This window comes from Pygocentrus nattereri, chromosome 20 (genome assembly GCF_015220715.1).
Source record: "Pygocentrus nattereri isolate fPygNat1 chromosome 20, fPygNat1.pri, whole genome shotgun sequence".
NCBI lineage: Eukaryota > Metazoa > Chordata > Actinopteri > Characiformes > Serrasalmidae > Pygocentrus > Pygocentrus nattereri.
The window spans coordinates 29626809-29654597 of record NC_051230.1 but is presented as its reverse complement, the minus strand read 5'-3'; the positions used below and the strand labels follow the sequence as shown (position 1 = coordinate 29654597).

The following is a 27789-nucleotide window of genomic DNA, read 5'->3' as shown; positions in this document are numbered from 1 at the left end:
TGAGTCATTGCTACAAGGGATGATGGAACATAGAACAGTGCTCTTACCTGTACTAGAACCCTTACGGTGGAGTACCTAAGCTCAGTGAGGCATGTATTCTTGACCCAGGTCAGCCACGCTTTTATTGCTTCCTTCGTACACTGTGGTTTGGTACTTCTGTAATATTCGGAGTGATCTGATCTCACAAGGTCTGTGTCTTATGGAGTAAAGATGCCCACAAGAAAATGAAAATGTATGCAGTATATACAGCTACACCCTGAAGTTCTCATAATAAGTTCTCATTTTATTATTTAGTTTATTGCAGACATTATTATAGGTATTATCATTAATACTATTTTCTTTATTACAAGAAACTAGCTTGGTCATAGACATTGGTCATTGTTTTCTCCACCTTCCAGTTTGCTTTGTAGCTCTCTAACCCCCTCAAAATCTTCAAAACTGCTAATTGATTTTTTGCACTTGCAGTAAAAATGTACATCAGGTCATTTATAACACTCAGATGCTCCCATATTTACACAGTCTGACAGTTGCATAGCTTTATCAGCAAATGGAGCACTGAGAACCCTGAACTGCACTTCGTGGCCGATGGGTGTCCATGTCGCTTTGCTCACAAAATAGTTTACGAACACGGATCTTCAAATGATTTCAGAATTTTTCATCAACAGTAACATAAACCATTGTATTGAGACAGCAGTGGGAAAAGGCAAGCAGTCTGCAGACATAATAAGCATATTCCAACCGATCGGTGGCATAACATTCTACGAAAGGTTCAATCTGATGGTAAGTGAAGGTCTTTAGAAATATGATGATGTTATAAGGAGCCCAGGTGATAAAGAACACCACCACAATGCAGAAGACGAGTCTTGAAGTCCTGTGTGTCTTTCTTGTTTGAGACTCAAGGACAGTCTGTAGAATTCTTATGTAGCAAAAACCCATTACCAGAAAAGCACTTGCAAAAAAAATGTTCATAAGTAACGTCAACGGTGGTTTTCATGCTGTTAAACTCACAGTAGACTATGTTAGAGTCTTCTGGGGAACCCATGACTTTACTGTACAGTAAGGCTGGTATTGCGGCTCCAAAGCTCACCACCCAAGCAAGGATGGGAACAGCTGCAAACCGCTGTCCTCTCTCCCAGTCGGACAGAGGGTGGACCACTGCTATGTAGCACTGAATGGTCACCAACATCAGAAACACAGTGCTGCTGTAAAATCCAGCTGAGAAGACAAAGTTGACACCTTTGCACACTGCATCACCAATGGTCCAGCCCCAGATGTACTGAGACGACCAAAGTGGAAGCCCAAGAGTGAACATCAGGTCGGAGAGAGCCAAGCTGAGGATGAAGATGTTGGTCAATGATCTGAGGTTCTCGTAGAGGCCAAGAATGACAAGAACCAGTATGTTACCAACAAGACTGAGGAGGACCACAGTGGAAAACAATAAAGGAACTGCAATGGATCCAACTCGGGCCACGGGTTCCTTGGAATGGATTGGAATGGATTTCATCATAATCGTCACTATACTCATATGGAAGATCTGCACTTTCTGCATCTTTCCTGCAAAGCAAAAAGAGAGAAGGGCCTCGAGATTATGTGGGGACATTTTTGGTACGTCCTCGAGACTGTGCTTCTCTTTGCCATTTTGGTAGCTACCAGCAAGGCGATATTGTTGTCTGCGTTGCTATGCTGACCAGCAGTCTGCATGCCAATCTTCAGGGTTAAAGGGTGAATTAGCAGTTCTACATTAACTCCAGACTGTTTAAGACCATTTACTAAAACTGTGTTGAACGATCAGCAGAGCTTTATTTTACTGCAAACGAGGATCATTTTATTTTTACCTAAAAATCGAATTCAGCTCTGGAGCCGCAAAGTGCCAACCCCTGGGGTTCAGGCTAATGGATCACATTGGATTAAACCTTTTTTTTGTCCTTGTAGCGATCCCCTGATTTTGGCTGGTAACAGACCAATACTGATACTGAGTATTGTATTGCCACATCCCTAGTTACAATGTTTTATTATTTTCTATTTTAATTATTTTTAAGTCCCAACTTTAATAAATGATAGATTGCATGGAACGGTGAAGTTTGCTTTTATGGCACATCATATATTCTTATGAGACCATATTAAGAAAGATTGTATAACGTATAATATAAATATATGGAACTACCATATGGATTACAGTTTTTTGACGTGATGATTCTAGTGCTCAGCTTCTTGAAAATAGAGAATGTTTTTCATTTCATTGTTATTTTACCTTTTTAGACACTAAATGTGATCAAAACCATCACAGTGCTAAGCAATGGCAGCAGTTTACAAGGCCTAAGGGACTTCATGCATTGCACATGATAGAGGCACAGTTGTGTGACAAATTTTCTTGGGACAAAGGCCAAAATCTGTTGAATCATTTGTGTAATGCCTTATCACTGTTTTCTGGAAAGCAACGAGAGAAACATATGAAACATGCAGCACACAGATCACTTCCATTTAGCACTTCAAGGCACCTAAAATTTGTTGCACCTAAAATAAAGATCATGATTATGTATTGGGTGAATATACATGCTGCAGTGCTTTAAATGACCATCGGCCTAATAATCAAGTGAGAACAGCTAGTAGCTACCAAACTCGACTTGTTTGTTTTGCTGTATTAAGCATATCAAAACCTGCTGAGTCCCCTATAAAAGATGCCATCAGCATCCTTAGTGTTCAAAACAGGAAAACTGAGTTGATAAGTGAGGAAGTTTATCAAAAGGTCGCTGATGGAAGTGACTTCCCTTCAAAAATTACAGTGGAATTTCCAATGATGTGGGGAAAAAAGGTCACACAAATACATATAACATATTCTTGTTTATTTATCTTTTTTTTTAACTGTAATTTAATATAAATCTCTGATCAAAGAAAAGAAAAATCATTGAAATGATACATAACTCTTACTTATTTACATAAGTGATTTATAAAATAAAAAATATTCTTTGCATTGTTTTTTTTCTGTTTCGGTAGTGGTGTTTTGGAACCTCACTTCTGTCGTGTACTCGTGAGACGCAATCGTGCTGATAAAAAATATTTCTGTATCTTTTTAAAGGCATCAGAAAAATAACTCCTGTTCGGAGATAAACTTACAGGCAGAAAATACATCACAAAAATAAAGTTCCCTCCCATCACGCTGTCAGCCAGCGTGAAACAATTCCACCCATCGTGACTTTTCTAAACGGCTTCTAACCACCTACATCTTACAAGTTTTCAGTACATCAGTTGGCAGGCTCTTAGCTCTGAGCAACGGAGTGTGTTTGGCTACTACAATGAAGAATAACAAAGCTCTGAAAGAAATGTGAGACGTTTGAATAAATGGAACTCCGGTTCTAACCAACCTGGAAAAACTCCCTCGCAATTTGGTTAAACAAGACATATGATGGAGATTCAAGTTGCTTTTACAGCAGATGCAAGGCTTTGTGTTGAGGCGCAATACAATTACAGACAAAAATATTGGTTTGCAATTAAAACTTTCGGCTTATATCTTTACAGAATCCTTTTGCTCTTCATATCTGGTGGTACTTCACCATAAAGAAGCTTTCCAGCCCAACAAGATTCAAAAAGCGTTCACCAGTCTCTGGCTTTGGCATGATGTCCATTGATATCTTTCAAACCCTATTGAGCTTCAGAGGTCCAGAGGTAGATGGAAATACACTGTAAAAAAATACTGCATACTCTAACAATTGGTGGTACAACACTAGACTTGTTTACATCCTTCAGGTTGTGACCTGGACCAAAAACCATAGACCAATATCTTAAAAGCTGGTGATACCTTAAAAAGTTTGGTTTGAAGATCAAGCGGTGGCTACGGCTGGGACGATAAGTAAATCAGGACGAAATGATAAATAATGAAAATAGTCTTATTTGTCTAACACTACAGTTTCCGACAGAGGAAGGCGACAAAGCCCAAGTCCAAGTTTTTCGATTTTTTGCATCCAGTTCTGAATGCATTTTACCTGTACCTGCACCCCAGATGACGGATCGGAGCAGAGAAGTTAGGCCAAGGGCAAGAAAAAAAAAAAAAAAGACTACCTTCTACTTATAGATCAGTGAAGAGACACGAGTGGTCCCAGCCCTAGTCATGACCAATTTTCCACCAGACAGTGCACTGCAGCTTGGTACAGTTACTAACCTGAATCCAGAACCATCCGTACCCTGATCGAGTACCTGTGAAGGCACAAGGAGTTCTGACAATTCTGTGTATCGATGGTCCCATACTCACTTGGTATACCGCGGCAAGAAGGGTGGTCAAATTGTTCACGATGAGTACTAGGATTGTGATACTGTGTGCATTATACGCTCATCCCAACATGCCCTCTAGCTATGGCCAACTGACGACCCTATCATGGTGTGGTAAGGCAGGTCGCTCCGAAATAAAAAAGGAACGTTTTGTGAACCACCAGCACACCATCAGGGCCACGCTTCCTACTAGAGTGAGCATCCTCTTAACCAATATCTGCGGAACCAGAAGTCCAGTAACCCGTTTCCGCACGGCTGGTTATGTTACAATACCAGATTACAAGCTGTTCCTGCTTCATTCAGAGAAAATAAACATGCTCTGTAAGCAGAAACCTGTAAACTACCTTTGGTTATTCTTGCTGTTCTTGTCCAGTCAGTTGATTGATTGTATGGTTCGGTAGTTCTTGGTAAGCTTCCACTGTTGCTGCTATAGTTTGGTTGATTCTTTGTATAGTTCAGTTCTTGGTGAGGTTCAGTTGATTCTTAATATGCTTCGGTAGTTGTTGATGAAGAACAGCTTTTTTTTTTGCTACGGTTTGGTAGTTGTTGGTGTGGGTTTGCTGTTCTTGGTGTGGTTTGGTTGATTCTATGGTTGCGCTTGCTGTGGTTCGGCAACTGTTGCTATGGTTGAGCTGTCCATGATGTAGTTCGGTTGATCTTGATGCAGTTTGGTTGACTGTATGCTTCGGAAGGTTTTGGTGTAGTTCAGCTGGTCTTGCTAAGGTTCGGTGCTTCTTGGTGTGGTTTGGTTGATTCTTTGTATAGTATGATTGTTCTTGGTGTAGTTCGCTTGTTCTTGCCATCTTTCAGAAGTTCTTGGTGTGGTTCGGGAGTTCTTGCCATCTTTCGGTAGCTCGTGGCATGGTTCAGTTGATTCTTTGTATGGATCAGTAGCTCTTGGTGTGTTTTGTCCTTATTATATTTGGGCTGTTCTTGCTATGGTTTGGTAGTTTTTTCTGTAGGTTTTATAAACTGCATGTTTACAACCTATAAATCTTGTGAAAAACTGCATTAAATGCAAAGTAAGGTTTCTATATCAATGATGAATAAGCCTAATGGGTTCTCGCAATGGAAATAACGACAAAATGTGTGATCACAGATCTGTTAGTGCACTGTGCTGTATTGCACTCTGGTGGAAAAGCATTAAAAAAATCAAAAAAGTTTGTGGTAGCTACTGTCTAAATATTTGGTTTGAATTAGGGATGGTCGATATGGAATTTGCTATGGAATTTGATTCCTGACAACTAGTTCTGTCTAATTGGAGGTAGTGCTGTGCAGTGCATGTAAAATTTCATTAAAAAATGATTGTACAAAAAAAAAATTATTAATGAAAATTAATATAAAAAATGAGTATCGGAACCCAAAACACGATGCATTATGTTGTATCGTATTGCTACTACTTTGTTGGTAGTATGTTAGCTTGCTGCTAGTGCATTCAATCAGGAGAATGAATGAAATAATGAAATGCACTACTAAACTGAAAATCAAAACACAACAATATTAATGTAAGCCACATTTTTGGCCACTATTGTTGAATCAACACGACGATGTATCTATGATTTCTCTGAAAGTGAAAAGTACCAAAAAGTATTGTGACATCAAAGTCATATTGCCCACCCATATTTTGAATGTCCAGTGGTGTCTAAGTCTATACAGTGCGGAGTAACAATTTACAGTTTTTGAATTTGATCAAATGTACCATCAGCCGTTAAGGCCAGATTTGGCCTGGTTTGGTGGTAAATACATATTCAAATACTCACATTTTTTAGCACAGAATGTAAACAAGCCATTTGGGACAACGAAGCGTGTAATGAAGCCTAACCTCTGTCAAAGGTCAAAGGCTTTGGGGAGCAAAACAGCGCAATCCTTGTTGGGCTGGAACTTATCGCAGTGATGTTTGGTAGAAGACGCTAGAGGGTGCAGTTAAATACTCAACTACAAATAACAGACCAAACCTCCAAAACAAAGCGTGAATGTAAGAACCACTGGGGTGCATGCAATACCCATCAAATGTCTGAGGAAGCCTTGCTTTGAAATGCTCTTAACACAAATAAGCACGGGTTCTTTGTCTGTTTTCAATCATTTAACAGATTACATCAAAAGCTGTTGCTATTTTGTTTAGCAGAGCCAACCGTGCTTGTGAATAAAACTAAAGGCCACTCATTCTGTTGTCATCTCACCACCAAAAGTGTGCTTTTGGCCTATTTTTCATTTTAAAAAAAATTTTTTTTAAAAATCACTATTCAGGCAAAACCTACTCTTCATACCAAGGAAGCTCATGGTTCTTAAAGATAATTAGCATTAGCATATACCTGCTTTGGCTAACAAAACTTTTTTCTTGTGTAACTGAAAACAAACAAACGTAGAATTTCAGAAGAAGCCAAGGTGTCTTCAAACTTGATGGGCAGTGTATGAGTGACCCCACTTTACAGGCAGATTGACGTTAGCTTCAACACTCCAATACAAATGCTAACTCACTGAAACAGCAGTAACAGAAGATTAAGGCCCCCGGCAGCTCTCTCGGACCTTTCATACATGGTTTCCCAGGAACCAGCCTAGACACCAGTACAATTCTCAAGTTCATAAATCTGTTTAAAGATCACCACTACAGCGCCTTGGCACCATTTTCCAGAATGGCATTCAGGTTTATCTAGTTACTGTGTCCTCCTACTACACATTGACAGCACTATCCTAAGCCATAGTCATTGCAATACAAAATGTAATAAGCAGAATTGCTTTGGTGGACCATGGCAACAGAATACAAATGTACGAAAAACAAGAACTGGCCATCAGTCAAAAATGTAACGTTGGCTTAAAAACGTAACTTTGCATGAATTTAAGGCTGGCTTTATACGGTGAAACTTTTCATACCAAGCCACACTTTGCGTGAAGTTACGTGAAACAGTTACAGGAAACTAGTTTCTATATGGGAAACATTAGCCTAGTAGCTAGTAGCGTAGCTTTCTGGCTGTATAAAATATGCGAAATTTATTTTACATTGTGTCTTTCTATCACTATATGAAATAAATCTTTCATATCACTTTTTCAAAAACTAAAAACCTAGCTAAACAGATCCACACAGGGGGCTAATGTTGCAAAAAATTCCAAACTCAAATATGACCAGACTCAATAAATATGTCAAAAAAAACTACACCAGCAATGTAGCATGTGTAGTACGTGGTTTTGGATACAGTCCTATTTGATGAAGACAGCTGATTTGTCATCTCGATTGTCGCCAAAGTTGAACGAATTGTTTTTATATTGAAATCGCAATTTAAAAAGTATCATTTTCCAGAAAGAGCTGTCATTTTTTAATTATAGCCTACATGATCATAAATGAAGTCTGAAATTTTGAGTGGGCAATTTAACCTAATGACATAGAGCTAGTGAATTGCCAGTAGATAAATTAGACCAATCAGAAGCAACCAAACATCACAACAACATTACTGGCATACTACAGGTCAAGCCTCAAGCCAGAAAAGATGGATATTCTGTCCTTCTTGGCAAAAATAAACAGGCCTGAACCTTAAATTATAGAAATATTAACAGTTTAAACAGTTTAAACTATTTTCCTCAAATTATTCAGCCCTAGTTGATGCCATTCCAGCATCAGAAACAACAGTGATTGGTCGAGTGAGTCTGAGTCACATGCGAAATGGAATACAAATAATTTGGGGAAATATCGAATTCAAGCCCAATTACATGTGTTCAAATTAATTTACTGATGTCTAAACAAATCGTTTAACCAAGTAGAATTAAGGTAGGTGTTAGCTTGCTGGCTAGCTACCGAGCTAGTTAAGCTAAGTGGTTATCAACAAGCATACAACATTTATTTATAAATAACCAAACCTCTATTTCATTTTACCATCCATAATGTATCAATAAAACTCAGTCTCTTGAAATGATATCTGTTAATGTGACACATTCTCAGCTTTGCTGTTGGCTTTTTTCATGAAGCTTAAAACATTTCCAACTGTTGCAGTTGAGTTTCAAACAAGTTTCAAAGGAGTTACATGAGGCTTTTACTTTATGCAATCAAAGTGAAATTCAGTTTCAAGCAAGTTTCACGCAAGTTACATGGAAGATGCACCATGCAAATCCAGCCTAAAACCAAGGAAAGATCAGCAGTCACTTTATGGTGGATGTAACTGCTGAAGCCTCACGGGTTAAAAAAATAAATAAAATCACTGACATGGAAAGATATGGACGCCTGTGAATAATGTGTATCATGACCTATAGCATAGGGAATTAAATATATATATTGATATAAAGATAGGCATGTTAATAATTCGCTGTGGAAAAACAATGGTTAACAATGATAACCAAAACAAAATGGTTATCCATGATTCCAAAGGAAAAGATGTGCAAGATTAGTATCAAGACACGTTTTTCCTCAGTTTCACGCAACCCATTCTATCTTATTCTTAGATTGTTTCGCCAAATTCATACGTGTGCACAAGTCATACTAATACAGTAACATCCTTAAATACAGCTGAGCGCTACTCACACATTCAGAATATACTCTCTGTAGATCCATAAAACAAAACACTAAAAATGCTTAATTTCTAATTCATTCATCGTGTAGCGTGCAAATACTTCATTGTCTAACAGTAAGGGGCAAACAGTAACAAACTCCAGCAGAACGAAGGACCGCCCCTTTTACCATAACAACCCCCCTCACCATTCCTTCGGTTTCTACAATCCAGGCAGCAACAAACAAACCTCACAAACTATGTGCATCGAAAAACTCGCCAAAGCTAAGCTATCTTGACCAAAAGCTTCCTGATCCCGAATGAAATGACCTATTGTTTTCGTTTTGGCCCGAATATCATACCTCTCTATTACACCAGTGGAGAAGTCAAACCTGGACCAAGTGGAAATGACCTGACGGAACAAATGCAACTGCAGATAGCAGTAGTGAAAAAATAGTTTAGTGTAAAAAGATTTACGAAATTTTCCCTTTAGCTCAAATGTAATCAAACAGCTAAGACATCTAACATTGTGTTGGACAAACATATGCTAGCATGGCTAAAAACGGCAACCATGGTCATGAAGACTAGACTTTTGTCCATGTTTATAGATAACAGCATCACACAGCGTCAGAAACCACACATGGAAGTCCATTTGTGAGTGAATCCTGGCTGATTGATTACATTCAAGGTAAGGTGGGGCAACTGCGTAAATTTAATTGATCGCCAAACTATTTTGTGAAAAGGGTGGTTGTTGACTTACCCGCCTCAAGTTAGGCCAACATATGCACTGTAGTCCTGGGTTACCCCTGCGCTGCAATAGTGGTTTCCCTTCTAAATCATAACTCACCTAGAGCAATGCAAACATCAGTCTTGTGGAGCCAGAAGTGATCTTGTAATGAGAACGTTTAGGGACAGGCATGAGAACTTTTGGGCTAAATGTGGGAGGGAACATAGAGTTATTAGGGTAGGAACAAACAGTGAAACTACTAAACCAACCTAATATGCAACACCCAAGAAGGGTAAGAGTTGATGGTGTGCTCAACAACACCGTCCAATGGACAACAAGACTGTTGTTAGCCCATGGATGTAGCCCACGGCAAAACATCATTTGACATGTCTTAAAAAATACACTACCTCTGTTAACTCACAATACTGATTTGCTAGCTAGACTGTTTTACTTATGTAATCAATTGAACTCCAGAGCATGGAATACAAGAATTGTTGGGCGGTGTTTGGAGGGGTGGTACCCTTGTTAGCACCGTGATCCAGCACCAAAAGTTTAACAGATTGTCCCAAGACGTGTATTCTCGTTACGAGATCAGGACTGTGCAACCACCATCCCACAGGTATTCTCAAGTATTCAACTCTGGACCCCGAATCTAGTTTCTGGTCTCGGATTTTGTAATTACTGGTACTCAAAACAAAAAATGCTGAATAGCTACCAAGTATTGACTCCTTCATGTGCTGGATCAGGTATACTGGAGGAGAGAAAACTGAGACCAGAGCAGAGGGTACCCAAGAATGGAGTTGAGAATCCCTGTTCTGTAACACAAAGTAACTACCAGTGATTACAAAACCCAGGGCCAAAAACTGGATTCTGAGTGTAAGATCGGTACACCAACCCGTGCAATGCAGGTCTACTCGGATACCGGAAACAGTAAACACTGCTTTTTCATCCTCTGTGGGTTTGTCTTGTCACTCAGCAACTTTTCAGGCAGTCTTTGTGATTCTAAAGCATAGCTATGCTCTCTGGTGTGCAATTTAAATGTGTTGAGGTGCTGCTCCCTCCGGGTGACTTCAGACCCTTTGAAGCTCCTCCCCCGAGGCCTCCAGACCCACCCCTGAGCATGACGCTGGACCCGTGGGGGAGGTTTCTCTGGAGGCCGGCCATCATGGTCTCGCTGGTGACGGTGCCAAACTCGTAGGTGAAAGTTCCGTAGAAGACAAGGATGACCACAGTGAAGACCCACTCGCAGATGGCCGCGGCGTGCTGCAGGACGAAGCTTTCGTGGATAAAGAAGATGCCACCTGAAGTCAGCAGTTATGGAATGTAACAGCAGAAATGCTGATCTAATAGGCAAGCCTAATCCAGGTGTTATTAAAACAGTCCTAAGAGACCCCCAGATGGTCCACATTTTCGCTCCAACCTAATTTGCAACACACAGGGTAGAGCAAAAAAGTGGACCATCAAAATAGAGAAATGTACTTTCAGTCTAATAAGTGGACTTATAGTGTAGCAACAAATCACACAGCTGTATGCAACAGTCTGGACACCCTCTGGTCAAACTACACATCTTGCTGATTTTGTATGTGAAAAGACAACATCTGCATGGAACTTAAATATGTCTGAATTCCAATGCACAATTCTGGTTCATCTTCTGAATTTAAAATGTTGGGAGAAAAAACAACAAAATGTGGTGTGTAGATAAGCTTGGTCACTCTTTTAGTTGCTCAAGTAGGGTTACCCCCCCCCGATTCTAGAGCTTTTTTCACTCACTCATTAGGCCTTAAAGCAAGATGCTGTGCCTACACCCATGAGCTAATTTGAGCAGTTGAGTGAGGAACTAAAAGGAAAGGTAGCCTGCAAAGCTATGGAACACTATCCTGCTTATAATTTTACTGTCCAAAATGCCATTAAGAAATGGAATTGCAACTGTTGAAGTCAAGAGAAGATCTCAGGAGAAAACTCCTCTTAAACTGGTCAGGTATGCAAAGCAAAACCCCCTATATCACTGCCAAGAACCAACTGGAAGATCTGACTGTCATGAAAATAGTAATGGCCACTGTGTGGTGTTCAAAGCTTCTGTTACTTATTAGACACATTAGCCTCATAGAATCAGTGCAAGGAAGAAGTAAACCATAGACACCGAACATGGTGGTCTTGGCTCACTCACTACATTTTGGTGAAAGGGAGGAAACTGTGTAAACCTGGTTTATTGCCAAACGGATGCTTTAAAAAGGCCTAAACATGCCTCAATTAATTATGAATAATAATGTGAATCCTTTTACTGCAATAAAATTACTGCCATCTACAAACTACCCTCAAAAGACAATTCTGCATATATATGAACTGTTGCTCACAGCACCTACTATCAGAGCTGCCATCATGAACCTCAGTATGTGCAGCTGCTCTCTGAAGGCTCCATGCCAAGAAGAAAACTCATGCTTTATTCATGGACAGACTGGTTAATTATCCATCTACTCCCACCCATTAGCATCTTCTCTTCTTCCACAGTTACCAACTAAAGTCGCTTCTGCTGTCCCTGTTTCTACTCAGCATAAACTTCAAGGTTACAATCACAAAAATGATTATAACAAGTATTTTATCAGGTTTTAATTACATGTACTGCACTGTCCAGGACTCCAAGACCACCCTTTGTTTATTTACTTTCCAGTCAAAATGGCCATTAATTACAAGTTATTCACTGTTCGATGTCGGGAACAAAACCCGAAAACATGCCTTTAACAGAAACTGTACATAATATAATCGTTTTCAGTATTTAGTGTGTCGACTCTTCACCTCTCTTACAGCTTCTATTCTTGTCAGGATATTCACTTTGTTTTTCAACGAAATCTGCGATTATATTTTTTCACACCTTCAAAGTTCAGTCTTAGAAGTTGGTTGTTTTTTGTACTTCTCACAGTCCAAGCCATTCCAAACACATTCAATTCTTTTCTATTTATTTTTACTTTAACTTCGACCTTCCTTAACCAAGTGGATCAGCTTATCTAATCTTCTCTTCTCTAATCTTAACTTGAACTTTTTTTACTGGAATCTAAATGAATGAAGGGTGGTGTCTGACTTCTGAAATTTGATATTTCAATAACACCGGCCAAACAGAGGCCAAAAGTCCTAGAAAAGATGGAGTTCCTCTACTTATTTAAATGTAGCTGGAAGTAATGAAGAGGGTGGAAAACTCAAAACTGGAAATTTTATCAGCTTTTGAGTTATATTTAATCCTGCGATCTACATCATTTTTACAGACTGAGACACTTTTTTTGTTGTTTTTTTGCTCACGGTTGTGGACCCATAAGAAAAAAAAAAAGCTCATGTTCTTCAGCCTTCATGTTCTTCAGCCTTCAGAAACCCAACCTTCTCTAAATCACTGAACACCTGCCCCTGTATAACATACTGTTAGCTATAAAAATGGCTGCTACTACTGCCTTTAGCTATCCAATGTCCTCTTGCTCATTTCTATAGAGCAAAGTTCTGGCATAAAACATGCCCAAAGTTGATCAATTACACTCTGAATGAGTGGAAAAAAAGTCTAAATTAGATTTAGATCAGTTCAAGATCTCAGTTTTAGAAGGATACTGAGGACGAGAGACACCAGGGATCCAGCAGCGAGAGCAACCCGAACATGGGCCATCCAGTAGTCGAGGGCAGTGACGGCCACCCGGTAGGTCAACACACACTGCAGGCACACGAACACCATACCAGCAGGAAACGCCACACCCGCTCCCACGTAGTGAAGGGTCTTAGCGTGGTCCACCTGCTCACAGGACAAAAGGGACAGCGCTGTTTACAGTCAGATATGCCGATATTAGGTCAATGACAAACCAGTCACAGATTGCTATCCTGGATCCAGAGTAAAGAGTCCATATAATGCATTTTCTTATGTACGCTAATGTATGAATACATGAACCTGTGTTTTAATGAAAAATATTACAGTTTGGTGTGGATGAAATGAAATCACGCTGAATCATTTATTTTAATAATGCAAAATGCATAATTAAAGTTATGGTCACGCAAAGTCAGTAAAGGCTCTGAAACATGTTTTGAGCTGTTCTGAATTTTAGATGAGTTTGGTAGAATGACCGCTGTTCAGTCAGCGGTTCCAAATGAGGGGGCTACAATCATGGATGCTATGCATGATTTGTAAGATAAAGCAAAAGAAAATGCTTAAAATTAGTAGCATTAATAATTTATGACATTAACTGGGAATCAATGGCCTCTTTTCCATGGTCAAGCCAAATGGTGCTCTGGACTCATGAGGCCAGTTATGGTTTCTTTTTCCATCTGTTGTGCCGCTAACAGCCGAAACATACTTCACACAAGGATGTGAACGCAGAGGTTTCGAGCCACGCGGACAAGGTTTTGCACGTAGTTGCAATCAAAAATGTGTTACGTCACATTTAATAACACAACGCGAGCTGCATTGTGAGTGTAACAACAAGGGGCGATATAATGACAGCCAAGCTGTCTTGTACAACCCCAATACCAATGAAGTTGGGACGTTGTGTAAAACATAAATAAAAACAAAATACGATGATTTGCTAATGCTTTTCAACCTATATTCAATTGAATACAATACAAAGACAAGATATTTAATGTTCAAACATTTTAAAAAAAACTTTGTTTTTTGCAAATATTCACTATATTTGATGCCTGAGGCTGTCGGAATAACAGTAGATCCAGGGCCGGTTTATGAGGTGCCTGGCCACTTCCTATTTCCCCCATTATATCAAAAACACTGACTGCAAAATGCCAGAGGGTACCCACAAGCAAGTCTTCAACAAATGGGAGAAAATTCAGCTCAATGGCCAAAAATGAAACATGAAAATAGTTTCTATTCACTTGCCCACAACTTTTCTTTCATTTCAGAGAGTAAAAGTATACAAAGCAAAGAAAACTGACCTGTATGTTTCCTTTTTTCTACAGCAAATGGGTTTGGGCAGCATGATGCTAACATTACCATGACTGAGTGCTGCTGATTGGTTGGCGAGAGGCGCAGCTCATTGGCTGTTCATGCTCACTAACGTCATGGACGTAAATGAGGCATCATTTTAAACTCCTATAACTCAAGTTCAAAAGTGTTTGCACTACAGCTCCAAACTCCACAGAACAGTTTAAATTTCACCTTTCTGTACCTCCAACACCAGACACTTCGTTTATTGCATGGTGAATCTAAAATCAGGCACTGCTTTCATTTATCGGTGTCCTTATAAGTGAACTTCACTTATTTGATTGTTTTTGGGTTTGAAAACACACAGCATGATGCTGTGGCACAATATCGACATAAGCATAGAACCAATCAACAAACAGTTACATCATCCCAGCAAACTGCTCTTTGGCCCCAGTTATGGTTAGATAACTGTGCCCAAAAAAAAAACCCTTGAACATTTTTAAGTGTTCTGTGTTGAACCGTGTTCATATGGAAAAGAACAGTGCTCAGAACCGTTCAGCCCACCAGAGGAGAAGAGGTCAATGTGACAAAAATGCAAGCTTTATTGCTGCAGAGACTGACCTGGAAGTTTCCCACCATGACCAGACCCACTGCGTTACTGAAGCCTGACACCAGGCCGCTGGTGTTGGTCCAACAGTGATGATTGTGCTCGATAATCTGAGCATAACGCAAAAGACACACCATCACCACTACAGCGAGAGACAAAGAGAGAGAGACACAGAAAGACATAAGTGATTAGTTATATCATATACACAAGGACAATACAGTAAATGAAATATAAAGATAAAAAAAAATCATAAGCATAAAGAAATAGGACAGGAGCCCAGATCCTATTTTATTATTCACCTGAGGGCCACCATGTTATAAAGAAATATGTTATGAAGAAAATATTGAACATGGAAGGTTAAGCATGTATTTACTGCTGCCAGGTGACCCTGAAAATGTATTTTATTTATTTATAATAGGGTTAAGAACGGCACTGTAACACACATGCAGCTATACACTGCAGCGAGATGACAAAGTCCTTACAGGAAAGCCTGTCTACTCGTTGGTCATCTTGGCAACGCCACCAGACAGTTATTTCCAGTCTCCTATCTCTCCAAGACAGAAGCTTAACTTCAATCTAAAGGCTTATTGATGAACAGATAAACAGATGCCATACTGAGCTTTACAAGCTTTCACTTTCACTTTCCAACAGTGACCCGTCTCCTTCCTTATAACGTCTCTGACTGCAGTCTTACCCATGAAGGCTCCCACGTTCCCGATGAGGCTGAACAGGCAACTCTCTGGTGGGAAGGAGCCACATTTACTGCAACAGAAGCCAAAAAATATACACAACATTTAACACTGAAACTCAATGATGTCTATCTTAAAGAGATGATGTAGAGTGATTCAGAGTGGTTTGATGTGAAATGGTTGACTTTGATTTCTTTACAGTGGTGGTGATGGAAACCAGGGGCCACCATGACTACAACACAAATACGGGCATTTTATTTACTATCCAAAAAACACCAAGGAACCTACATGCCTTCTGAGTTTATACATCTATGGTTGATGACAAATACATTTTACACCAAAATCTTACTTCAAAACAATTCTAAAACAATGTCCAGACATCAGACAGTGCAATCATGACCATTTCATGTAATAACTTTCTGTAAGGGAGCTTATAGATGCTTCAAGTTCTTCAGACATTTGGTTCTTATCACGACAATGTATTCCCACTTGGATAGATGAATCTGCTACGACAAAGAACAAGGGATGTTTTGCATTATCTGCCATGCACACTTTAGTTTGGCTCTCAAGTAAACACATATGCTAGCTTTTTATTGTATTGTTCTGTTTTTAAACATAAGATTATGAAAATATACAAATATATACTTTTCACCTGGAAACAACTCCTTTAAAGTTCACAATTAGACCTTAAAACCACTGCTGTGCCATTGAGGATACATTTACATGGTTTGGAGCTTGATGAATGTAAAATGTACTTGCACAGAACCTTCATTTCTAACAGTGTACATCAGTTCTCTTTTTTTGCAAGTGTTACCTGATGAGCGGGATGTCCTGAATGGTGCAGCACGTTTTGGGGAAGCCTGGTTTGGCCGTCTCTTCTGAACACGTCACGTTGTAGGACCTTCGGGACAAGAACATCCATGACAACCTTGCAGTCATCAAGCAGTAAAAACTCAATCATGACAGATGTGAAATCTTACCAGTTTTCCACAGGACACACATGGTGGTTCATCACAGCCATGGCGTATCTATGGAAACAAAGTTTGTCACAATATAAGCAGATTTGACAGCTGAAGTCAGCACACATGATGTGAGACTGGATCTACATCATAACCATGTTGTTATCGTATATCATCATGAGCACAAATGAATGAACAGCACCAGTACTGAATGTTAAAGGTGCTGAAGTCAATGCCAACCCCAACTTGAAGGGGAATTCCACAGATTTTTCAAAACTGAATTGCATATTTAAATTGTTAAAATGTAGACAAAGTCAGTCAGAGTAGTTCGGTGTGAAATGCTCTGTTTTAGAGAAGCCTTACAGTCAGAATTGTTCACAGTGGTGGTGATGGGAACCAGACCTCTAAAAGCACCCTGGCTAGCTGCTGCTAGAAAATCCCAGGTGGTTGCTATGGTGTTGCTATGTTATCCCAAGGGGTTGCTAGGCCATTACTATGGTATCCCATACATACTACAATTCTGATGCCAAGCATGCTAACCGAGCTCATACTCATAATGACCATGAGCAGCATGCTGTTACTGTAACTTAACTAGTATAGCTCAACAGAGTCTCCATTCACACTCAAGGGCAGATGATTAGGCTATTATAAACATTTCCAAGACATTCAGGTAATGTTCCTCAAAATTTGAAGAGAAGGTTAAAAGGACAAATTTCACCAGCAAAACAACTTAAAAAGGCCAAAAAACTGAGCGCAGCGATACTCAGAAAATCATATTGTGCTGTAATTTTACATGTCGGCTCCATCATCCACCTCTACTCACACTATCCATATTCCAGTGATGGAGAAGGCAGCCAGGCTGACAGGCAGGACAATCCAGGCAGTCATTGAGCTGGCGCAGAGGCAGCGACGTCCTGTGCATGAGGGGTAGGAAGACGCAGGGTGGAAGAGGGGGGCACAGACGGAAACAGAGTGGGGGCGACAAGGGGACACCGACGGGCCAGGACACACGGGGGAGGGACATGAGAGGAGGACGGGGAATGGCACGGCGCTTTCTGCTCCCTGCCAAAGCCCAGGCACAGGTGGTGTAGCGTCAAAAGCTGAGGGAGGACAGATACACAAAGAATAAACAAAGATTCAAATCATTGTTTAGTAAAAACACGTAATTTGAACAATTTTCTACTCAGCTTATCAGTTTGTTTGATGCCTGAAGGCTGTAACAGCTTAAAATACTATTTTATATTAATATCAATATGCCTTCTGGACTTGTCAAATGCTAGAGGGCGCACCTAAACACAGAACAGCAAACAATATTGCACCAACCAATCAGCACTCAGTAGCAGTAACACCAACCAATCAGCACTCAGTAGCAGTAACGCTAACCAATCAGCACTCAGTAGCAGTAACGCTAACCAATCAGCTCTCAGTAGCAGTAACGCTAACCAATCAGTGCTCAGTAGCAGTAACACTAACCAATCAGCGCTCAGTAGCAGTAACGCTAACCAATTAGCTCTCAGTAGCAGTAACACTAACCAATCAGCACTCAGCAGCAGTAACGCTAACCAATCAGCACTCAGTAGCAGTAACGCTAACCAATCAGCTCTCAGTAGCAGTAACGCTAACCAATCAGCTCTCAGTAGCAGTAACGCTAACCAATCAGCTCTCAGTAGCAGTAACACTAACCAATCAGCTCTCAGTAGCAGTAACGCTAACCAATCAGCTCTCAGTAGCAGTAACGCTAACCAATCTGTGCTCAGTAGCAGTAACACTAACCAATCAGCTCTCAGTAGCAGTAACGCTAACCAATCAGCACTCAGTAGCAGTAACACTAACCAATCGGCTCTCAGCAGCAGTAACGCTAACCAATCAGCTCTCAGCAGCAGTAACGCTAACCAATCAGCTCTCAGTAGCAGTAACTCTAACCAATCAGCTCTCAGTAGCAGTAACACTGACCAATCAGCTCTCAGTAGCAGTAACACTAACCAATCAGCTCTCAGTAGCAGTAACACTAACCAATCAGCTCTCAGTAGCAGTAACGCTAACCAATCAGCTCTCAGTAGCAGTAACACTAACCAATCAGCACTCAGCAACAGTAACGCTAACCAATCAGCTCTCAGCAGCAGTAACTCTAACCAATCAGCTCTCAGTAGCAGTAACGCTAACCAATCAGCTCTCAGCAGCAGTAACACTAACCAATCAGCTCTCAGCAGCAGGACATGCAGTTAGCATGATTCCATGCTTCCAGTACTTGTTAGCTACAAGAGCCTTTTAGAAGTAAATCAACTACAGTACATTAAACTTTTTCCGAGTTTAATTTTCATTTTTCTCTGGTTATGAACTTAAAAATCAGAGCAGCCCATCAAACACAAAGCAGCTGTAACGACAGCAACAGAAAAACCTGTCAGTCGAGAAACACTTTCACAGTATAGAAATAGCTGAGCTCTGAGGTTCTCTGTGCAGCTGAATACCTCAGGAGTGTGGAAGAAAAACACAACAAAAATCATGTTATACCGGCTCGCTCCCTTTGTCTAAACTGGGCTGTCGAGTATGCGGTAGTGGACACCGCGACCTAATATAGCTTCCCTGACCCGTTCCTGCAGATTCCCAGCACTACATGATTTAGCATTTCCTGCTACAGTTAGAGCTCAACATGAAACAGAACAGTGCACTATATATAGCAGGGAGCCACTTTTTCAGCCTTTTCCTGATTGCGATATTTAATCATTAAAGAAAACTATGATAATTAAAGTGATTATCAGCTCTTTTGTGATGGTAAAATGTTTTCAGTTTTCCAGAGCTGTAGAGATTACGACCTCACTGAAACCAAAACCTACTCAACTTCAAATATGCAGCACACTGTACATACACTATTGGGCCAAAAGTATGTGGACACCTGACCATCACACTTATATAAGCTTGTTGGACATCTCATTACACCCATTCAGTCAAAAGAGCATTTGGGAGGTCAGGTACTGATGATGGACAAGAAGGTCAGGCTTATAACCGACATTTCAGTTCATCCCAAAGGGTGTCAGGACAGATTCTGTGCAGGCCACTGGAGTTCCTCCACACCAAACTCATCAAACTATGTCTTTATGGAGCTCGCTTCGTGCACAGGGGCTATGTTCACAATACACAGCTACCAAATATTCAATAAAACTTACTAAATTCCATAATTAAAGCACAGAATGAAGCTAAACACTAGCAAACCACCAGCAGCAAGTAGTAGAGACCACGATAAGATGCCTGTACACCATGCAAGAGATTAGCATTAACCCATTCTTAGCCCATCCTGATTCATCTCATTCTCAAGTCCCTCATGAGGAAAAATAGGGTAAAAATCAGTGCTCATAGCTCTGCACCTAACTCACAAATGCCTTTGTTACAACAGAAATATCCATCCATCCATCCATCATACTAAACTAAAAAAGGGAAAATTCATGAACAAACTTTTTTAGTTGACCTGGAAAGGTCAGTCAAAGACATCAAAGCATCAGTGTGGCTAAAGTGTTGCTAGTGTGTTGACATGGTATCCCAGGTTGTTGCTAAGAGATGTTGCTATTGTATCCCAGGTGGTTGCTAATGTGTTGCTAGGCAGTTGCTATAGCATCAGAGATGGTTGCTCATGCGTTGCTAGGCAACCCCAGGTGCTTTCTAATACTGGGTTTAGGCTATATGAATTCAGCCTGAAATTTCCAGTGTCGGGAACCAAGAACAGGTCTTTCAGTCTGACATAATCGAACAGCAAAGTAGTGTCTGGGATGCTCCATGACACCCTGAACAAAAATTTGGTCACCAATAGGATGACAGAGCGCTGTCTGGCGCACATACATAATGTTGCAGTTATCTGGTGGAAGCTTCGAGCTGCAGCAACAATACCCCTGCCTTTCTGACGTATCCTCAAGGAAGCACCATGACAACATCCAAAAAGATAAATGACAGTGAACAATAGTGTTTATAGCGTCTGTTTACATTCAGCAAACCTGGAAACTACATTAACGTAACGTTCTTGATATGTTAACACATTCACTGCCTCAAGTTCCTTTTGAACAACAGACATTCCACACTGTCCTCTTCAGGACATCCAGGGTCCACAATCACTTTCTAGGAACACAAAATCTAACAGTGCTTCTGTAGCTATGATTCACAGTTTCTTTACTCTCCTCCCAAACAACCTACTAACTTGTGCACGAACATGAACGATGATTGGTCGGCGTGAAACTTGTAGCGTTGCCAGCCTGACGACCAAGACATGGCAAGAATTTATGGTGCTATGATTGCGTAATCTGACACAGTGACCATCGTGAAAGACAAAAATATTGTGTAATCTGATCCTGGCATGGCTAGGCGGTTGCTGTGGTATCCCAGGTGGTTGCTAAGGTGGTGCTAGGTCATTGTTGTGGTATCAAAGGTGGGTGCGAAAGTGTCGCAAGGCGATTGCTGTGGCATCCCAGGTGGTTGCTGAGGTGTTGCGAGGCAACTGCTGTGGTATCCCAGGTGGTTGCTAAGGTGTTGCTTTGCAGTTGCTGTGGTGTTAAGTGTTGTATTCCTCTATAATGCTCATCCAAGTAGAACGTTTACCCATCAGCATTGACAGATATTTACATGAAAATTATCATATCAGCATCGCCTCTGGATTTCAATATCGGTGCATCTATACGAAGAATCTGAGTGAAGAAACTCATGTTCTCGAGTAAAAGGAGGCCAAGCGGCTGTCTGATGGGACCGTGGTGTAGCTACGGGGATAAGGCTGAAATACAGGGATTCATTTTAGTGGAAAAGGATTAATTACATTGGACAGAAGAAACTTTAGCACGTCAAATATGTTGAGTAGTGGCAGCATCAACACCCCTCACATTCGGGTTCACGGAGGGCTGAATTTCGCACTGTTATTTTTGAGTAACGGGTCTGACGGTTGACTCGCTGTTATGAGCTTAATAAGCGGAGCTAAAGCGTTAAGTTTATCTAGTTAGAAGGGCCTGTTTGGCTTATAATTTAATTAAACCGCCGGTTTATCTACTTTGTTCAGGATTTTTTTTCAGTCGTTCAGCGTGTTCAGACACTTTCCGCACCTCTTCGGCTGTTAAATTAGCAAATTAACCTCGTCTGGAGCGAATTTGTTCGTTGGAGGTTTCTAAACATCAGGCTGTAAAGAGTGATTCAGCTAACAGCTAATGCTAACGAAGCACGATGCTATGCTAGTTAAATGCAGCGGAAGCTCGCTAACTACAGCCAGTTCGCCACTCCATTGGAGCTAAATGCGGTCCGTTAAAGATCTATTAAATGACAGTTTTAGAAACATACCTTATATTCCGTTTTTCCTCGGCCACCAACCTAAAATAACCTCGTCGGTGTCGCTTTAAGGTAGCGGGCTAACGTTAGCTGCGTCCGTGTTGCTTTCCCTCACGGTCATTGTAGTTCTCGGGCGCCGCCGTCGCCGCTCAATGAAATCTGTTTCCATAAAGGGAAGTACTACACTACCCACAAGCCCCGTTTTTCTGCGGTCGATTTCGGTGAATGAAGAAGTGCAACAGACTGAGGTTCCAGCTGTGAGAAGAAGAAAATAAAAGTTTTGAGCCCTCTGAAAATGTCTGTTTTTTTCTTAAAATTAGGTCTGATCTTCATTGTTTCAAGTGATGAAAGTAAACAAACATAATTTTACACTGATCAGCTCCTTCATTAAGACCACCTCCTCGTTTCTACGCTCACTGTCCATTTTATCAGCTCCTCTTACTGTATAGCTGCACTCTGTAGTTCTACAGTTACAGACTGTAGTCCATCTGTTTCTCTGATACTCTGTTACCCTGTTCTTCAGTGCTCAGGACCCCCACAGGACCACCACAGAGCAGGTACTATTTGGGCGGTGGATCATTCTCAGCACTGCAGCAACACTGATGTGGTGGTGGTGTGTTAGTGTGTGTTGCGCTTGTTCGAGTGGATCCGACACAGCGGTGCTGCTGGAGTTTTTAAACACTGTGTCCACTCACTGTCCACTCTATTAGACACTCCTACCTGGTCGGTCCACCTTGTAGATGTAAAGTCAGAGACGACAGCTCATCTGCTGCTGCACAGTTTGTGTTGGTCATCCTCTAGTCGTGTGGTCACAGGATGCTGTTGGCTGGATATTTTTGGTTGGTGGACTATTCTCAGTCCAGCAGTGACACTGAGGTATATAAAAACTCCAGCAGCACCGCTGTGTCTGATCCACTCAGACCAGCACAATGCACACTAACACACCACCACCACGTCAGTGTCACTGCAGTGCTGAGAATGACTCACCACTCAAATAATACCTGCTGTGTGGTGGTCATAAGGGGTCCTGACCACTGAAGAACAGGATGAATAATTGTGAGTTAGGTTACTCAAAATTGAAGCATTTGACATGAAGCCTATTCGCATGGCTTTTACATCCTGTTAATGATATGTGAATTTTAAAATGTTGGTGGGATTCCTCTTTAGTTGTATCCTTCATACTAGATTTTGAAGAGATAACAATAGGCCATGAAAATAGAAGCTAATCCAGGAAACTGGCAAGTTTAGCGGAAACACCAGGGTGCGGGTCAAGGGCATTTGGGCTGTGTCATCGTCAATTAATCCTCACATCATCGTGCGACTTACTTCACACAGACAAGCTCACAAAACTGGTTTACATTCTGCAAGCATTCTTTCACAAAGTTCATTCAGCAGCGCATGGGACAGAGAAACACGTCGACACTGATGAAAAGTGCACAGGCAGTGAACGGTAGGATTTATTTTACACCATTTATGATCATAATTTATAATAGAGAAATGAAAACAATATAAAACGAAACAATTAGTATTGCATTGTATCATATACTGTCTTCTGTAGTAACTACTGTATAGTTTAACATGGCTTCAAATGCACTGCATAAAAAGTGATGGGTGCTTGTATATTAGGGAAATTCCGCCAAATGTTCGAAAAAGTCTGCATAAATAAATGGTTGAGATGTAAACAGTGTCGTTCAGAGTGGCTTGGTGTCAAATGCTCCGCTCTAGAGGAGCTTAGCGAGTCGGAATTGTTCCCAGTGGTGGTAATAGGAACCAGACGTCCACTTCTAAAAGCTGTACGGAGCGACATTACAATAGTTCTGAGATAAAGTCGGTCTTTAAAAGTGTATTTTAGATGCAAATCATAGTGGAGGGATACATGCAGGGTGTTGTGAGGCAAAAGAGTCGCCAAAGAAAACTAATTTTGTCCAATTTACAGCCCTCACCTCTGTAGGACCATTGGTGGTTTTTGGATAGTAAATAAAATGGCTATAATTGTGTTGTACACATTGTGACCCCCATTTCACACCAAACCACTCTGAATGACTTTATGTCTCAACTACTGAATTATGCAGAACATTTGAAAATTCCCCTTTAAGCAACAGAACAAGGGAATAAGTCACAAATAATTCATTAAAATAATGAATAATAATAAGGAAAGTTATAAACAGCCATAGCACACAGCTTTGAGTGTTTTAACTGCTTGTGCAAAATAAAGGAAACAGTAAAGCAAAGAAGCCCCATTTATTGCCTCAAATGTGCTTTAATGTAAGCGATTCCTTCCGCCACGAAAAGTAGCACCGTATTTTATTACAAATAGAAGTGTCACAATATCAGGTTCAGCTCAGCTTTTTCAGATTAGCCTAAATACCATTTTCCTCCAGGTCATAACGTGTCTAAAAATGTCTTTTTCGCTATTATTTGAGGTATTTAGTTCACAAAGAGTCACACTATATTGTAGACTACATTAGAATAGTCCACCAACCAGAAATCCAGCCGAGAATGTGATCAGGCACTGACCACTGTTTGAATGTAAGAAACATTAATAGATGCCAAATTTAAGTTAAGAAATGGTGTTTTTTTTCTTTCCTGAGGTCTTAAAAGTTAGTGAAAAGCACTGAATTTGAGTTTAAAAACCAGCATTTGGCTGATTGAGCAGCATACCAGCATCCAAAACACCATCCACGCTGATCTATGCTAGTTTTTCTAGCAGGGAGCTTAGCATGTGACTTACAAGCTCCTTCATCCACCCTTTGTCCAAAAACGTGAAGTCACAATATGAACAAACAAACAAAGAAGACTGGAGCTACGAGGATAATGTAGCTAACAGACAGTGGAAGCCAAAAAAACAATGAAAATTGAGCCTTCATTATCTGCTACCACTGTTTTAGCTATGCTAACATACTTTTGTCTACGTTTATAGATCACAGTGTGTTATACAGTGTCAGAAACCACATTAGCAAGTCTATTAGAGATACTGAACAACTCCACATGGTTTGAGGTAAGAGTGTGATGATTTAGGCCTGCAATTAGCACAACGCTAAACTTCAGACAACAAACACTTCTTAACTGGTCGACTTCATTTGTGTTGTACATTTGATTTCTCACCAAACTGTCCTGTAAAATGGACACATACTCAGTATGAACTTCCTTCAGTTTACACAGCTTCCTCTCTTATTAGGATCTCTCTGGATCAGTCACGATGCTTGCCCTGAGCAGTAGGACAGCACTGGTTTTGCTGTGGCTGGCTGTTTTGTCCAGCACAGCTCTGACCGAATGCCTCCCTGATGCCGTTGACCCTGAGTACCAGCTGAATCTCATTCAGGCTCCAGCCTCCCCCATCAAGAACTCAGCTGGCTCTCTGGAGCCTCTCTATAACTTTGCTCGACTGTTCCTGCTGGCCGTGCAACCATATGGGTTTCCCTTAGGTAGGTTATGATTTTGACAAAGTAACTCAAACAAAGTTATATATATAGAAATGAAACTTGAGCATAACTTAAAGTAGTCAGTGTACAGTTTGTATGGCAGTGTAGTCTCTGAAAAGAACTCAACACACAGCCATTAATGTCTAAATAGCTGGCAACACAAGTGAGTCCATCTCACAGTGAACATGTCCAAATTGTGCCCAATTGTGATGTTGTCCCTCCCTGGTGTCATGTGAGAAATAGAGTTGTTGCTCTCCACAAAGATGGCCTATTCTATAAGAAGACTGCTAACACCCTGAAACTGAGCTATAGCACAGTAGCCAAGTTAAGTGTTGGCTTTAAAAAATAGACTCATTAGTTCTGCCGCCATTGCTGCAGAGGTTGAGGAAGTGGGAGGTCAGCCTGTCAGTGCTCGGACCATATGCTGCACAATGGTCTCGGTCTGCATGGCCATCATCCCAGAAGAAAGCCTCTTCTGAAGCTGATGCACAAGAAAGCCAATGAACAGTTTGCTGAAAATAGGCAGTCTAAGAACATGGATTAGTGGAACCATGTCCGGTGATCTGACAAGACCAAATGGTCTCAGATGGTGTCCAGCATGTGTGGCGGCGCCCTGGTGAGGAGTACCAAGACAACTATCTCTTGCCTACAAGCGTAGAGGTGGTAGCATCATGGTCTGCAGCTGCATGAGTGCTGTCGGCACTGAGAAGCTGCGGTTCCTTGAGGGAAACATGAATTCAAACGTACTGTGACATTCTGAAGCAGAGCATGATCCTTTCCCTTTGGAAACTGCGGCACATGGCAGTTTTTCCAGCATGATAATGACCCCAAACACACCTCCAAGAAGACAACTGCCTTGCTGACGAAGCTGAAGGTAAAGGTGAGGGACTGGCCAAGTATGTCTCCAGACCTAAACCCAATTGAGCACCTATGGGGCATCCTCAAGCAGAAGGTGAAGGAGTGCAAGGTTTCTAAGATCCAACAGCTCTGTGATGCTATCATGGAAGAGGATTACAGTAGCATCCTGTGCAGCTCTGGTGAATTCCATGCCCAAGAAGGTTAAGGCAATGCTAGATAATAATGGTGGTCGCACAAAATATTTACACTGAGCACAATTTCGACGTGTTCACTGTGAGGTGTACTCACTTGTGTTGCCAGCTATTTAGACATTAATGGCTGTGTGTTGAGTTATTTTCAGAGAACAGTAAATCTATACTGCTATACAAGCTGCACACTGACTACTTTAAGTTATATCTAAGTTTCATTTCTATACTGTCGTCCCATGAAAAGATATAATAAAATATTTGCAGAAATGTGAGGGGTGTACTCACTTTTGTGAAATACTGTACTTACAACCCCAATTCCAATGAAGTTGGGACATTGTGTAAGACATTAATAAAAACAGAATATGATGATTATTGTTTTATTTTCCACACATTTTCAATGGGAGACGGTCTGGACTGCAGGCAGGCCAGTCTAGTACCCGCACTCTTTTACTAAGAAGCCACGCTGTTGTAACACGTGCAGAATGTGGCTTGGCATTGTCTTGCTGAAATAAGCAGGACGTCCCTGAAAAAGACGTTGTTTGGGTGGTAGCTTATGTTGCTCCAAAACCTGTATGTACCTTTCAGCATTAATGGTGCCTTCACAGATGTGTAAGTTACCCAAGCCATGGGGACTAACACCCCCCCACACTATCAGAGATGCTGGCTTTTGAACTTTGCTCTGATAACAATCCGGACAGTCCTTTTCCTCTTTGGCCCGGAGGATGTATATATGTATATATATATATATACACCTCCCCAATTCCATTATATATATATAAATGTATAGTGCTGTGTTATATACTAGTGTTCCTATAAGTGATGTAATTCCTACTGTAAATGACTAAGTTCTCTAATAATTTTCAGACACTGCATCCCGAGTATTACACAACGAAGCCACAAGCTCAGAGGTAAATTATAGGACTTTTTAAAAAGGCTTTTTTCTGCTGGACTGGTTTGAAGTCACAGTGGTAGGAGGTTTCATATGAACCTTGTTCTAGTAAAGGCATGCTTCTAATTTCATGTAGTTCCTGATAGCGTCTATGAGCCTCTGATGAACAGGAGCTATTACATTATTTTTACATTACAGTTATTACATTAAATTGTTTCAGCCGCAGCCATTTCTAACAGGTGGATAAAATCAAACACCTTGCAGTCTCTATAGACACACAGTGGCAATATAATGGGTGATACTGATGGGCTCAGTGAACTTAAACATGGTACTGTGATAGGACGTCACCTTTGACACAAGTTTGTGAAATTTATGCCCTGCTAGATCTGCCCCAGACAACTGTAAGTACTATTATTGTAAAACTGAAGCATGTGGGAGCACTAACACCTAAGCCACGAAGTAGGCTGTACCCCCATGTCTTATTCAGAGTTGTAGCTTGGGAAAGTCACTGCTCAACAGATGG

At 40.8% G+C, this 27789-nt stretch overlaps 2 protein-coding genes and 1 pseudogene across 3 annotated transcripts in view; 1 reads left to right on the top strand and 2 right to left on the bottom strand.

The window, feature by feature from the left end:
* Positions 1–463: 463 nt before the first annotated feature.
* LOC108434508 lies at positions 464–10442 on the bottom strand (annotated as a pseudogene).
* Positions 4609–22000, bottom strand: tmem150aa (transmembrane protein 150Aa). Its single transcript, XM_017709702.2, has 8 exons — positions 21922–22000; positions 17441–17717; positions 16639–16686; positions 16473–16559; positions 15664–15731; positions 14984–15111; positions 13051–13228; positions 4609–10763 (listed from the first exon to the last, which is right to left on the bottom strand). Exons 2-8 carry the CDS (start codon positions 17503–17505, stop codon positions 10465–10467), a joined length of 873 nt encoding a protein of 290 aa, XP_017565191.1. The 5' UTR covers positions 17506–17717; positions 21922–22000; the 3' UTR covers positions 4609–10464.
* A 1251-nt stretch (positions 22001–23251) lies between these two features.
* The window catches only part of LOC119261799 (prominin-2-like), a 29132-nt gene continuing 24594 nt past the window's right edge, over positions 23252–27789 (top strand). Inside the window, exons 1-3 of one of the 2 annotated variants that reach the window (XM_037531534.1) lie at positions 23252–23359; positions 25088–25334; positions 27242–27285. In XM_037531534.1, the coding sequence (XP_037387431.1) occupies positions 25109–25334; positions 27242–27285 (270 nt within the window). In that variant the 5' untranslated portion in view covers positions 23252–23359; positions 25088–25108. Of the gene's footprint in view, positions 23360–24872; positions 24908–25087; positions 25335–27241; positions 27286–27789 lie in introns of those variants that run through there. The other variant, XM_037531535.1, reaches the window with a different exon arrangement.

Bases quoted from the DNA above. Each gene is read 5' to 3' on its own strand.
- tmem150aa (XM_017709702.2), bottom strand. From the start codon at position 17,505: ATGACTGCCTGGATTGTCCTGCCTGTCAGCCTGGCTGCCTTCTCCATC. The intron at 13,229-14,983 runs GTCAGTCTCTGC...TCCTGTGAGCAG, and splicing joins TCATGGTGGGAAACTTCCAG to GTGGACCACGCTAAGACCCT. The intron at 10,764-13,050 runs GTATCCTTCTAA...TGCTGACTTCAG, and splicing joins CCTGGTGTCTCTCGTCCTCA to GTGGCATCTTCTTTATCCAC.